The sequence below is a fragment of the Anser brachyrhynchus genome, assembly GCF_964034855.1.
Source record: "Anser brachyrhynchus genome assembly, chromosome: 1".
NCBI lineage: Eukaryota > Metazoa > Chordata > Aves > Anseriformes > Anatidae > Anser > Anser brachyrhynchus.
In genome coordinates this window covers 106,714,763-106,728,137 of record NC_137694.1, presented here as the reverse complement: position 1 = coordinate 106,728,137, position 13,375 = coordinate 106,714,763, and the positions used below count along the sequence as shown (strand labels likewise).

The 13,375-nt window shown below is 45.3% G+C and overlaps 1 protein-coding gene across 1 annotated transcript in view; it reads right to left on the bottom strand.

The window, feature by feature from the left end:
* USP25 (ubiquitin specific peptidase 25) overlaps positions 1 to 12,982 on the bottom strand; it is a 461,260-nt gene extending 448,278 nt beyond the window's left edge. Inside the window, exon 1 of the mRNA XM_080562087.1 lies at positions 12,847 to 12,982. Within this exon, the coding sequence (XP_080418213.1) occupies positions 12,847 to 12,891 (45 nt within the window). The 5' untranslated portion in view covers positions 12,892 to 12,982. The remainder of the gene's footprint in view (positions 1 to 12,846) is intronic.
* Positions 12,983 to 13,375: the final 393 nt, after the last annotated feature.

The window sequence follows — 13,375 nt, the reverse complement described above, 5'->3', positions numbered from 1 at the left end:
TATAGACATTTACCATCATGCCTAAATGTGAACTTTTACAGTGTCTGCCCATACAATGTCACTAAAATACAGGCTTTCTCCTCACAGAAAAAGTTATCGCCCAGGATATTTTACTGTACCAACTATTACAAGTGTCCATTTGAATGCATAAAGAATTCATGAAACCTTGTCTTTCTGAGGTTTAAAACAGTGCTGCAGAGATTCACACTTTCAGCTTCCTGCTCAGATGTTTTCTTTGCATCCCAACTGCGGTTCAAGCCCCCATGCCAAACATAAGCTATTCTGGCTCACGTCTGGGAGACTTCGCCGTCCTCTCATCACCCATTTATTATCTGATTGTCACTGAAAGGCTAAAAGCTACCTCTCAACCCAACGTGGCAGTTCTGCTGGCCCACTCCAATGGTTGTTGGTTTGGTTTTTTGTTTGTTTTGTTTTTGTTTTTAATTATTTTTTTCCTAGACAACTGTCATGATTTCACACTCTGCTCTGCACAATAAGGAAGAGTTCCCAGTCAAAAATCATCAGGCTAGTCTTCTCACTCTGCCATTCTGGTAATGACAACAGCTACTCTAGGAATAAACAAACAAACTCTGGAAGCTGCAAGCACGCTAAAACCAGCAGGATCCTGTGCTCTGCACTACCTGCAAACAGCAAGGTCTAAAGGCGCTGTCAGACCACAAGCTGCTTCTGAACAGGCAGCTGTGCTTCCCAGGTTGTGGTTCCCTGCAGTGTCAGCCCACGCGGATGCAGCCAGGTGCCATCCTCTCCTCCCTCTCAGCCAGCAACACTTGCCTGAAACTGTGGCAGGAGGACAGCCCAGGCTCTTGCTACGCTGGCAGAAAGCTGCTCTTTGTTTTTAATTAATTTCCTGCTGACTTAGTGAGAGCCAGAGCTGGCGTGAGGGAGAGGACAAGATCAAGGCTGTGCCTATTTAGGCTGGATTAAACTGTTGTGGAACAACAGCCTTATGAGATTCAATTGTTTCTCTGCTTTTGTTTTAATCCTATTTTTAATCGAGTGAGAGAAGCTGAGGGGGGAAAAAAGCCTCTTGTAATCTTTGTCCTATTTCAGCACTGCTGCTGAAAACTTACTCGAACAAAAGGGGGATATAAAATTAGCACAGCAGCAGAGCACTTGCAGTGATCAAACACTCCTGATGTAGCTCTACAGGGCAAAACTGCACAGCAGGCAGACACACACACCAAGACCCGCTCCTGCACATACTGAAGCTGCGTGCTGCCCTCCGCTCCGTGGCTTCGGCCCTCCAGTCCAGAAAGATCCCTTTGACTGCAGCTGTTAAACACCAGAGAGTCCACCTCACCGCTTTCAGAATAGGACAGCATGAAAATCCTAAACAGAAGTTAAACTGCACTGTTTTAAGACCGGTCTTTATTACAAATAGTCCACGGTATCTGACAGCAGCTGCTCCCCGCCTCTCCCCACAGGGCTGCGGGCACCGTGAGGTGCACCCGCAACATGGCCGCTCCTGCTGCGGCCTGGTCGGCTCCCTCCCCGCAGCGTCTCGGTGCGGTTGCGTTAGCAAATGGAAACCCATCAGAAAAGAGATGCAGCAGCATCAGTTTGCAGCATTCAGTTGAGCAATTTCATAGCTTATCCTGTCCATACTAATCATTTTATAAGGAGTCCTGAAGAGACGCACCTTGTTAGCTTGTGGGGGAAAAAGAACGAGACTACTGATAACATGAAGTCAACCAAAACCTGGGGCGCTACCTGAGAGGTGTCCTGCAAGGCTGTGGCCTGCCAACAGCCCCTCCTTCTCTTGCAGAAGAGCCTTTCTTAAGTCAGGTACCCGGAAGCCCCAGCAGACACTATGCCCTGGCATGCAGTGAGCAGCTTCGTTAGGGAATAGCAACCTGGACAGCTGCAGATGACACTGGAACTAAAGCAACACTAAAACACTACAGAGACTATAGTATTTAAAGATGTGTTGAGATTTGTAGCGTGGATCAGCATATAATTTTACTACTTCACAATCCAAGAAATAGCAAGTTTAGCAGTGTTCTCCCCAGAAGACAGTTGACATTTTCTGGGCCAGTTTATTTCAAGGAGAAAGAAAGCAGAAAATCTAGAATAAAAACTTTTATTTTTTTAAATGAACTTTGAATTATGTCATATTGAAATACACATTTGCCTCAGCCCCCAGGGAGAAAGCTGAATATGGTCCCATGAAACTGGTGACGGCTGTGGTTTCTACCTGCCATTTGTTGCAATCCAGTCCTGTGTCTCAGTGGTGTTATAGCAGTACCACCAGTAGTGACTCTCTGCCACCCAGCATCACCACATACACAGTCAAACCTTGTAGGCTGACTTGAGCTGAAGGAGTATGAAAGACTACTCTAAAGAGTTGACTGTTTTGAAAAATAACTTTAAACGTGGAAAACTAAAATAGTACACTGCCTTCTTATCAAGATCATTGTCAACACATTCCCCATCAAAAAATAGAGATATCAATAGCAAAATTTTCAATGATTTTCCATTCAAGGGTGTTTTGTTAAAGGTTAAATTAATTGGGAGTGATGCCCAATTCGTCATTATAAGTCCGGTCGCGTTCAGGGTACTGAATTATCACGATTACGGATACACAAATAACATAACACACCCTCCGTCTAATTGCGTTCCATGAACTACCACGGCCACACTTAAAGAGTTTGGTCGCATTCAATGAGAACTGCCATGGCTAGATTAACGAGTAGTGCAATTCATTAAAGCAACAGATACACAGGTTCTTTGGAATGCCGATGATAGATGCACTGTCTGCAAAGCACGTGCAAATACCAAGAGTATGAGTAGCACTGCCTGGTTACAAACACATTAAAAGATATAAAGCGACTCTATAGAGATTCCTAAGTTTCACGGGGAGGCACTTAGCATAACCAAGTGTTCGGATTTTACCCAAAGGTGTCCTGATGGGGGAAAAGAGAGGCTCAGCCAATCAACTGGTCCCAGAAGTCAGAAGCTTATCTTCCCTTACACGACGGTATCTTGCCTAACATCCTCTCTCCCTTAAACTAATTTATATTATTTCCTATCTTTCAGGTAGACCTTGAGTGACTCTAGTCATACATACCTTTGTTACGACTGGTGTGAAATTTTCTCGCTTTGCTTTTAAAGGTATAGACTAGAAAAAATTAAAGCGTAAACTCATTGAGACGTGTTTACACCTTGGAGGTGGGTAGCTTTTGGGATGGAGGTGTGTTTTGGTACTATAATGATACTATAATGAGCAAAGTTCACCAAAAGGACAGCATTTTGTCAAAAACATGACAGGCTGTTGTCCCAGGGTAGCAAAGATGCAGCTTATCAGTTCTGATGTACCTACAAGTTCTCATCCTGTCACAGAGCCTGGCTGTGCTGCCTCCACTCCACGCTCCATACAGTTCCTTTTAGAGTCAGCACAGTAAGTTCCCCCGGTGTGGTCAACATCTAAGGTTGGAGGCCTAGGGAACGTCTATGGAATACATCTACACTCTACCCTGGAAGCTTCTTCAATGCTGTATCTTTTCTTTAAAATGTGAATATAAGTTTAATTTCTAAGTCACCTCTGACAATTATTCCACAAAAGGTCACAAAGCAAAAGAGTCTTCAGCTTGTTTGCTGGGGACAGAAGGCAACTGCAAAATCCTTCCCTGGTCTCAAGTAACGCAGCAGAGTCTGTACATTGCATACACACCCCCACCAGCACTAGAAAGTAGGTAGCACAGTTACCAGTCTTTAAATCAGACCTAGAGAAAGCTCCAAGGCAACATGCCAAGGTAACAGGAGCCGGAACCTGTGACGAGCAGGGAAATCTGTCCATCTTTAGCATCAATAAGCCCAGAGGTTATCCAGTAGGCCAACAGACCAGTACCCAACGCAGCAGCCCCGTCAGCCTCAGGTGAGAGGTGATTTTGGTTCAACCATGGTTGTCACAAGAGATGTTCTGTGCCTTTTGCTGAGTCCCATAAAACACATGAAAGAATAGAGAGAACTTTTAAAACTTCCCAGTAAGATGATGACTTTTTTTTTCTTTGCCTTCCAAACAAATAAAGGAACATAGAGGTAAAGAGAAGGCTTAATTCCAGTATCATGTTTAAAAGAAAAAAAAAAAAAAGCAATAAACATAGGTGCCTGAATCAAACAAGCTTGCAGATGACTACCACCAAATAATGAAAAGGCTCTAACATAAGAAGAGAAACCGCTAGTGGGAAAGTCTCTAAATGAAAAGAGCGTGACCATATGACATTGGAGGAATTACATGAGAAACAAAAACAAAATTTGAAGAAAAGAAGCTTACAAATGAGAAAGTAGATAATTCCAAGACGGGAAAATGGAACTCCACAAGCAGTTCAAAAGCTAACTTTTTTTTTTAATCATATTTACAAGCTTAAAAGCTTCGTTCATGTATTTTATCATAATTCTATACAAAACAAAAAAAAAAGCAAAAGTTGAAGTCAGCAAAGTAAAGAAACGCTTTCTCAGTCACAATACAGGATGTCTAGGATACAACAAAATACATGCTATTCAGTTAAGGCCACTTATACCTATGCACTTCGGAAAGTGTTTTGTTGTGTTTTTTTCACTTTTTTTGTTTTGTTCTGTTTTTTAATACAAAGTTCACTGCCAAGAATTTTGTTCCCATAAGAAATTTCTCTTTCATTAATAAAATGAAACTGAACACAAAAGGAAAGCAGAGTAGGAGTCTGTTCTCACCATCTCCTCCTCTTCAGCAAGGAACACCAGGTGCCTGTGCATACCCATCCTCTTCCAGCTGTTCACTTTAAAGCACTCAAGCAGCATACACCTGGATGTACATGAGTACTACGTTCAGCTTCCGAACAACACTTTTTATCCTGGCTTACCACAGCAAAAATACAGTAAAATTCAACTTCTCAAAATGAACTCATAAAAGCAGTTTTATTGAAATTTGGAAAAGTCATTTTTGGTTTGAGTATAAGAACAGAGGTCTTCATGACAGATACCTCGCTTTTCTTGAACTCACAGAGCTGTGAGAACGGCTACCACAGAAACCATGTGCAAATTCAAGCCTATCATTAATTATTCACCAAAAGTAATAAATGGCTTCAAGTATAGCTACACGGTCCACAATCCAAAACTTCCAAGTCTCAGACGCTAATTACAAGTCAACATCCTGTTTAAATCAAAGGGAACCCTATGGATTATGGGGTACAACACAAGTGAAATTTTGACAAATTAATTGGTAGGAAGAAGCTACAGAGACATATAATGTCACTATATAACATGCGTTAATTTCCAAAAATTCTGCCTAGACTGAGGCAAGACATAGGGATCAATTAAATAGCTATGGATCAAGCCTTTAAAACACTACTAGCTCTCTGAAAAGCTGCTATTAAATATATTATTTTGTCTACATGTGCTTACTGTAAGGCTTAAAAGAAACAAAAGCATGAATAAATGTATGTGCTTTCACCTGATGGCTAAGAAAATGTTACTCAAGGATGTTATAAGCATAGTCTGCATTTACTTGAAAACAACTTTGATAAACTTCACTGTTGCCAATTTGTGGATAAGAAACAGGTTAAAACAAATGTCATGCAGGATGTAAGGTTTTCGGCAAAATAATTCAGACGCCTACTGTAAACAAAAGCATTAAGTCAAAGCAGCACACCTCTGGAAAAAAAATCATCAGAATTTGCATACAGATATTTCTGCTGCTTTAAAAAATGTTTTACATACCCAAATTGATGTCAGGTGTTGTTTCCAGAGCTAACCTAGTTGCACTCCAGCCTTCAACTTATTCACATTGCACATTCATCGGATTCCATCTCTCTAACACCTGTACTTAGGAGAGCTATCTTAAAACTGTGGCAACTCAGTGTTGCCATCTCTCACGACAGTGCTGTTTCTGTTACAGTCCCATCAACAGATAACATTCACTTTCAGCAAAACCCTCCTGCTGATGGCTTTCAACATTCTCATACATTTCAACCATTTATAGCAAAGAAAAGCAAAAGTATGTAGCTAAGGACAGTTTGAAAACAATAACAAATATGATACCTAACTGGAAAAAAGTCTTCTTAAATTGCAAGAGTCTAAATAAATTAAAACTTTACAATGCTTGGAATAAGTGATGTTACTAAATATATGGAAAGCAAATCCACAATTACATAGACAAGAAATCACTAGGCTTGCTGCAGACACCTGATGTTATTGTAGTGTCTTAATCGTGAAATTGTGTGTCAGTCTGTCTTTTCACTACCTTAGGTTCAAACTGTTTCTTCACAGCACTTCTCAGGAATGTTACTATTGACTCAAATTGTTGCTTAACTTCACATTCCTATTAAAGCCTAAAACCACAGACTCTGCACCACATTCACCAGGAGAACTACTACATAGTTTATTACGTTAAAACCACCCCTCTATCAGAGGATACAGCCCCACAGCTATCAGTAGAAGGCAGCATGAGTGCCTCAATCACCCGCAGTGCAGAGAGTGAGATTTACATTCCCCGTATGCATTTCTAAAAACTGGGATAGTTACTTCGGGCAAAGAGGCAGTACAGACAGGCTCACTCAGAAAGCTGCATGAATATTTTCCGATGATGGTTTGCAGAGCCCTTAGTCAATCTATTGCAAGTTTTGATGACCTAAAGAAATATAAAGCCTGCAATACAATAAGGATGCAGAAATTTTAATGCTGAAAAAATGCAGCATTTTAGGCAGTGGCTGCACTCAGCATGGCACAAATGAAGGCTGCTCTCTATTTTACCTACAACTTGGGCTAAGATGCATTGGCACAACACAATTTATGACAACACTTATTGCCTTTTATTAATGCTGTAATAAATATATTTAAAAAATCTGAGATACACCATTTGGAACACGCTGTTGCCAAATTAAGAGTTACAAGTGTTCACAAAAAATATTAAGAGATGCTCTTTGCCTACCTGATGCAGAAAACTGGAGGGGGGGGGGGGGGGACATTTCCCTTTGCTTTGCATAAAGCCTGAGTTTGTCCCATTATGCAAGGCATGCCCCCGCTATCCCACTCAGCAATAAACTATCTCAGTAGCTCAGCCTCAGCTTTAAGCTAATTTGTCACTGTATGTTCTTGTATTTTTTTTAATAATCCAATAATTTAAAAAAAAAAAAAAAAAAGTATATCAGAAAAGCTTTAACTTTACCCTTAGTTTCTACACAACTAAATACTGTGATTCAGGGTACTTACTGGCAGTTCCTCTTGACCGCTCATCAACCAGAACTTTGCATGTACCCTATGAACAGACTCCCTACCACCTCTGGCAGAAGTCACGTGCAAGTTGCATTAATTTCTCTGAACTTGGTTAAACTACTGTTCACTCCAGTCAAATATTTTCCACTCTTGGCAGATAGTGACTTCTTCAAGAGCACCCCAACTGATGAGGTGCAAACCTCACCTAACAGAAGCAGCCTTTATTTCCTAACAGGAAGATGAAGGAAGTTTAGCCGGAATTCATCAAATCATAAGCTGTGTTGCCACCACACCCTCTCCCAGGCTGCTGTCCGAATGCCCTGGCATGTTGCTTGCCCAGGATTGCTGCTCAGCCAAGCCCAGGGAGGAGAAAACAGCCCCCTGGTGAGAAGCTCAGCCCCTCGAGTTACAGGTGCCTGACTGCTGACGGAAGAACATCACATTGCCAACTCGGGCATGGGTTTCTGGCAGGGAAGTTTAAACACGGCCATTAAAGGAGAAAGAAAAAAAAAAAAAAAAAAGGAAAGGAATGAAAAAAACAGACTTTGTTCTAAGTCGATGCAATCTTCGCCACCCTGCATAACCACGCTCGCTGGGGCAGGAGAACGAGAAAGTGAAAGCACTCGGGACACTTTCGTTTCCCAGAACAGCAAAGCTGCTCTCGCACATCTTTCCAACTCAGTGAAAGCAGGAAAGACTTTCCTGTCTCAGCCCAGGTCCTGGCAAGACAGACAGCCTCACACACACTCCCCCATCACTCAGAGTTTTGAGAGCCCTGCTCCACTGTAAGTGAAGTACAAGAAGTCACAACAAAAGCAAAGAAGTCGGGCTTTTAAAGGAATGTATTCCTACACGAAAACATGCAAGAGAAGACATTGCTGTTAAGCTTTCTGTTTACTTTTTCTGCAGAGGAATATCAGGAATGTCACGCGCGGCTCCTAGCTTTTGCCAGACAGACGATGGGCTGGGCACTGCAAATCAGTTCTTCACTACAGAAAGCAGGAAAACACAGAGGAACCCCAAAATCACCCACCGGGTGCTGGGTAGCTGCCTGTCTCTGACACTGCTGGGGTGACTTCTGGAGCACCGCGAGCACCACTCGGCTCGGACACCTCGCTGTCAGCTCTGGCCCAAGAAGGCAGCCTTGGTTTGGGTCAGGTTATCAAGGCCCAGGATTGTGAGGCTGAACTCTGTCCCCCAGCCCAGCTCTTTAAATAACTGAAGTTACGGGCTGAGATTTGCACGAATTAATTGAATAAACTAACTGGTGAAGCTTTGGTATGTTCTTCAGCCAGGAATAAAAGATTTAGTCAAAAACAGAATGGAAAATAAACATTATAATAATCTTCTCTTCCTTGCTCATTATCAGAACACAACCATGACAAACCTGCTGATTTCATTATATCTTCAGTTAGAAAAGCCCACGAACACTAACAAATCTCACAGGATTGAAGGGATGTTACTTCCTCCCTTAACATATCTTTCCAGCCATAAGAGTGCAAGAAAAGCAATTGCTCTGTTATCCTCCCACTTATCTTTACAAAGCACTCTTAAAAAATGTGAAATATTTTGCTAATTTGAAATTCGGGTAATTTGATTTTTGACCTTTTCATAGAAGCTGCTGGGTTGTGCCATCTTTTGTAGTTGCTGCTCAGAGTAGCTGTAAATATTATCTTAGGGCTATCCTAAAGACCCTTTAGGAAGTAGTGAAGATATTTTAAACTATTACAGAAGGTTAACAGAAAAATGTATACGCCTTAAATATTCTCAAGTAGTATTTTCCTTTCAAAGTGTGGACCAAAAGATATTTAAAGATGTTATTTCAAACACACGATAATGATAATAGTATAGCTGTAAACTCCTGCTACCGCTATCAAATTCGTGAACATTTGTGAAAGGTTTTCTAGAAGGCAGCACGTTTTAAGCTACTACTAAAGGTTTCAGAAAGGTGCAGATTCATAGCACATTATACTAATGTAACATGAAAATGTCCAAGATTCAAAAAACTGCATAGCTACCAAAGTAATAATAATTAAAACTGCCCACACACTCCCACCGAAACCCACCAGAGCATTCCTAAAATTGGAAGGTATTCAACGTACCTTTCTGAGGAGAGCTTGCAAAATTGTGTCACTGGTCTTTGCACAGGAGTCTATATGGAAGGTGTAACTACGGATATATGACGGGTTTTATGAACTTCTTTTTTAATTATGTAACAATACAATTATATCTGAAACTGTGACTCGATGGCACTCCATATAATTATTGCGAAGTACATAGCTGTTGGTGCAAACACGATCGGTAAACTAATCTGGTTACTCCCCACTCTCCATCTGAAGGAGGCATTAAAACTTTCAGTGCCAGCCAAAGCAGGTGTAGCTCCCATATTCCAGCCCCTCACGGCTAGCTTGCCTGCCACACAAACAGCCCGAACACGGGCAGCCTGCCCAGGGGGAGACACGTAATCCGGCCCCGTTACGCGGCCCAGGGCGCCCTTCTCAGGCGCAGGAGGACGCCCGCGTCTCGGCCCCAAGCGAGTCGGGCTCTGGCCACATGATGAGAGCAGGAGCCTGCAGCCCCATGGGCCCGTCAGCAACCCTGAACTCAGCTGATGAAAACACCAAGGTTGTAAGGTTGTACCTCTCCCAGGAAGGTTACCACCTACCAAGGTGAGAAAGCAGCACAGCTGCCAAATGCTTCCCACGAGCACCAAATGCTGGGGGGCATGCTGTGAGATCGCCTCCTGCCACTGAGAACTGCAGAGCCATCGCCGCCTCAACTGCGGCTGTATCACCCTCTGCACGAACAGCTACCGCGGCATTAAGAAGCCAGTGACTACGCTTTCAGGAAAGAAAAGCTGCCATTGCCATATTACTAACAGTCCTTCAATAAGCATGTCAAATTTACAGGTCAAGCAAAGCAGAAAGGCACACATCAGCTGACAGAGTTTTCTCTGTAATACCCCCAAAAAAGAGCAAAAAGGAGAGACAGTGAATAGTGTTAGACTTTGCTTAATGCCATGCATTATTCCTAGTGGTAAATATCCCCAAAGGCTTGTGCTTCTTTAAAAAAAAAAAAAAAAAAAGGAGCTGAGCAGAGCTGATACACCTAACTTTATTCCACTACTCCTGTGATTAGACTGCCAATATAGTGCTGAATCACAGGTCTGAAATAACAGTGGGTGTGGGAAACGAAAGGACAGAGAGAACAGGCCTGGAATCCACGCACCAACCAGCACTCCGTCTTCCTCCTAAGGCACTGGCATTCGATAACACACAGTGCTCAGGGGCCTGCTAAGATTCACCCCCCTAAAACCCAGTTTCTGCAGTCTATTGTTACGAGCTGGCTGTCACAATAATTACGAGGTAGGGCTGAAACACGTATGACCTCTCCACGCTGTTTTTTTCCAGTTACTAGAAAGTCACCTTCCCCCCCCGCCCTCTGTCTAAAGGGCACGGACCTGGAGAAGGGGCACAGCAAGGGCATCAGCCTGTAACTGCGTTCAAGCACTCTGGCTTCGTAGGAGCGTTACTGATAGCCTACAAGCCCCCTACAACACTACAGAACCGCACAAGAGTCGAGAGCGACGAGAGTAACGTGACTAATTTGCTTCAGGAGATAAATGGCTAGCTTTAACGAGGAGTCAAGATGACCACTAAACATAAAAGAAAGAATGTCTTTTGAACTGGTCCGGATTCCTTAACTACAAACTAAAGATAGCTTCAGCGGGAAGGGGGCTGTTTGTAGTTAGAGCATTTATTAATAAAAATCTGCTTCGCCCAGTGCTGTTGAAGCTTGACACATACTTCCTGTATGACAGAAAGACAACATCTGATGAACAATGTTGGGAACCACAGCTCTGAATAAGGTATGCTGGTGACTCAGACATCTCTTGGAAATCCAATATATTTCTGTTTGCGTGTGGTTTCTTCACGCTAACAGAAAACAATCATGACAAACTTTGAGGTCTGCAGAACAAACTCTCTTTATTTGTAGAGCACGGGATTTTCTTCTTTTGAGGGAAGAAGATGAGCTAGTGGCATGGCAATCTCTCCAACCATGCATCAGTCCACCGTGCTTTCAAGATTATTTTTTTAAAATAAAAATAAGCTGAACAACGTTGAAGTTTGTCAGCCAGTTAGCTATTTGTTAGCCTCACTAAGCAATGTGAGGCTTACTTTGGAGTCAAATAGCATTTTTTGTAAAATGTTCTCAAGATTGTTTCCCCCTCCTCCAGCATGCAATTAAGGATAAAGTAGGCAATAAGAAGTTTCAGACAATAAAACAATCAGATGATTCAACAGAAACAAATCCCTAGCATGAACGAAGTTTGTAATTCTATACAATTTCTGGGGATACTTAGAGAAGTAATCATCATGCATGGAGAAATTTCAACGTTAGAAGTCTTAAACTGACTTAAGTTCTTTGCTCCAGTATGGATTACCAGGTGACCTATAAGATTCAGTCCCCAACCACTCTGTAAGCTCATTCTTGAAACTAAAGTAATCCTGAACTACTGACCTACAAGCAATGGTTTAACTGAAAACTGTAGCATTTCTTCTTTGGTATTCCTGACAGACCATCCAAGCCTTGACAAGCGCCCAACAAGTATTATGCAACAGAATATCTGATACAATAATTAAGGGATATTTAAGTAAACTATCAACAACACTTCGAAAAAAGAAGATCAGGTTACTCAGGAGAGTCGCTGGACACACAGCAGCAACAAACGAAGCGCTTAAACACAGAAGATATGGCATGGGCCCTTGCAGCAAAAGCCTGCCACGCGCGTCTGTCAGTGCACATCAGTCGAAATCAGGATTGACTAAGGAGTGAGGAGACAAAAATCGGTCCTTCAGCCCTTGCTGTCCTACTGAAGCTGCCAAAATCAGCGCTTCCCACGGTGACAGCACGCACGCCTCTCCCTCCAAGAGGGCTTCCCGAGCGCACGTTGTGCCACCCTACCCAGTCACACCTTCATCGCCGCTTCTCCACTGACCGACCGCTCTCAGGACCGGTGCTATTAAACTTCCTCACCGACTATGCCAATGCAAATACACCTCCATGATCGCATAAAAACATCACGTGCCACTAAAAATAAATAAATATAGGGGAGAGGGGGCACAACTATGCTGCTGCCAGGACAGTTACGTTAGGCAGCAACAGATACCTTTGGGGAAATAAACGGAGGCAGCGTGGTCAAATTCCTGGTTTCTCCTTCCCTTGCCAGTCCCCCCCGGGCAGGGGCGAGCTGCTGAAGGTGTCCATTTTTGAGGAGGGATTGATTTCTCAGCACCTCCCGGCCCGCGTTAGCAGCCGGAGGAGCGCAGCCCCCCCTTGGCCCCGCTCCCCGGCGCGCAGGGGCAGGACCCCCAGACGAACCCCGGCAGGGGCCCTGCTGGGCCGGCCGGGCCCCGAATGCCCGCTCCCCCCTCGGCATCCCCCTCGCTCCCCGCGGCACGGGCCTCACGCCCTTTCCTCCCTTCGCCCTTGGCCCCGGCCCCAGCCGAGGAGGGGGGGGAGAAGTTCCCCGAGCCCGGCGCAGGCCCGGGCGGGGAGGGCAGGGCAGGGCGGCGGGCTCCGAGCCGAGCCGAGCCGAGCCGAGCCGTGCCGTGCTGTGCCGGGCCGCACTCTCACCTTGGCGGCGCCGCCGGGCTGCAGCACGTTCTGCTCCACCGTCATGGCCCCCGCGCGGTTCCCGGCTGCGCACCGGGCTCGGCGGGAGGCGGCTGGGCCGGGCCCGGGCTGGGCGAGCGGCGCTGGAGGAGGCGGCGGAGCGGGAGGAGGGGCGGGAGGGGGAGCCCGAGTCACCGCCAGGCGGGCGGGCCGCCGAGCCGGGCGGCCGCCATGGGGCAGCGCCGATCCGCTCAGGCCCCGCTGTCACTCCCCGCGCCCCCGCCGCCGCCGCAGCCCAGCGTTGCCGGGAGCGCCGCCGGCTCCGCCCTCGGCACGGCGCCGCCCCGAGCACCTGCCCCGGCGGCCGGGCACCCGTCGCCCGCTGCCGCCGCCCTCCTCCCCGGCCGGTGCCTAGCGGGCAGGGGCGGCGGCGCTGCCCGCACCGCCCGCCTCCATCTTGGAGGCGGCGGCGCCCAACCCCCGGGGAACGGGGGGGCAGCCGGGGTCCCCGGGGCCGGGGGAGGCGGCTGCCCGGGGGCTCTCGGTGGGC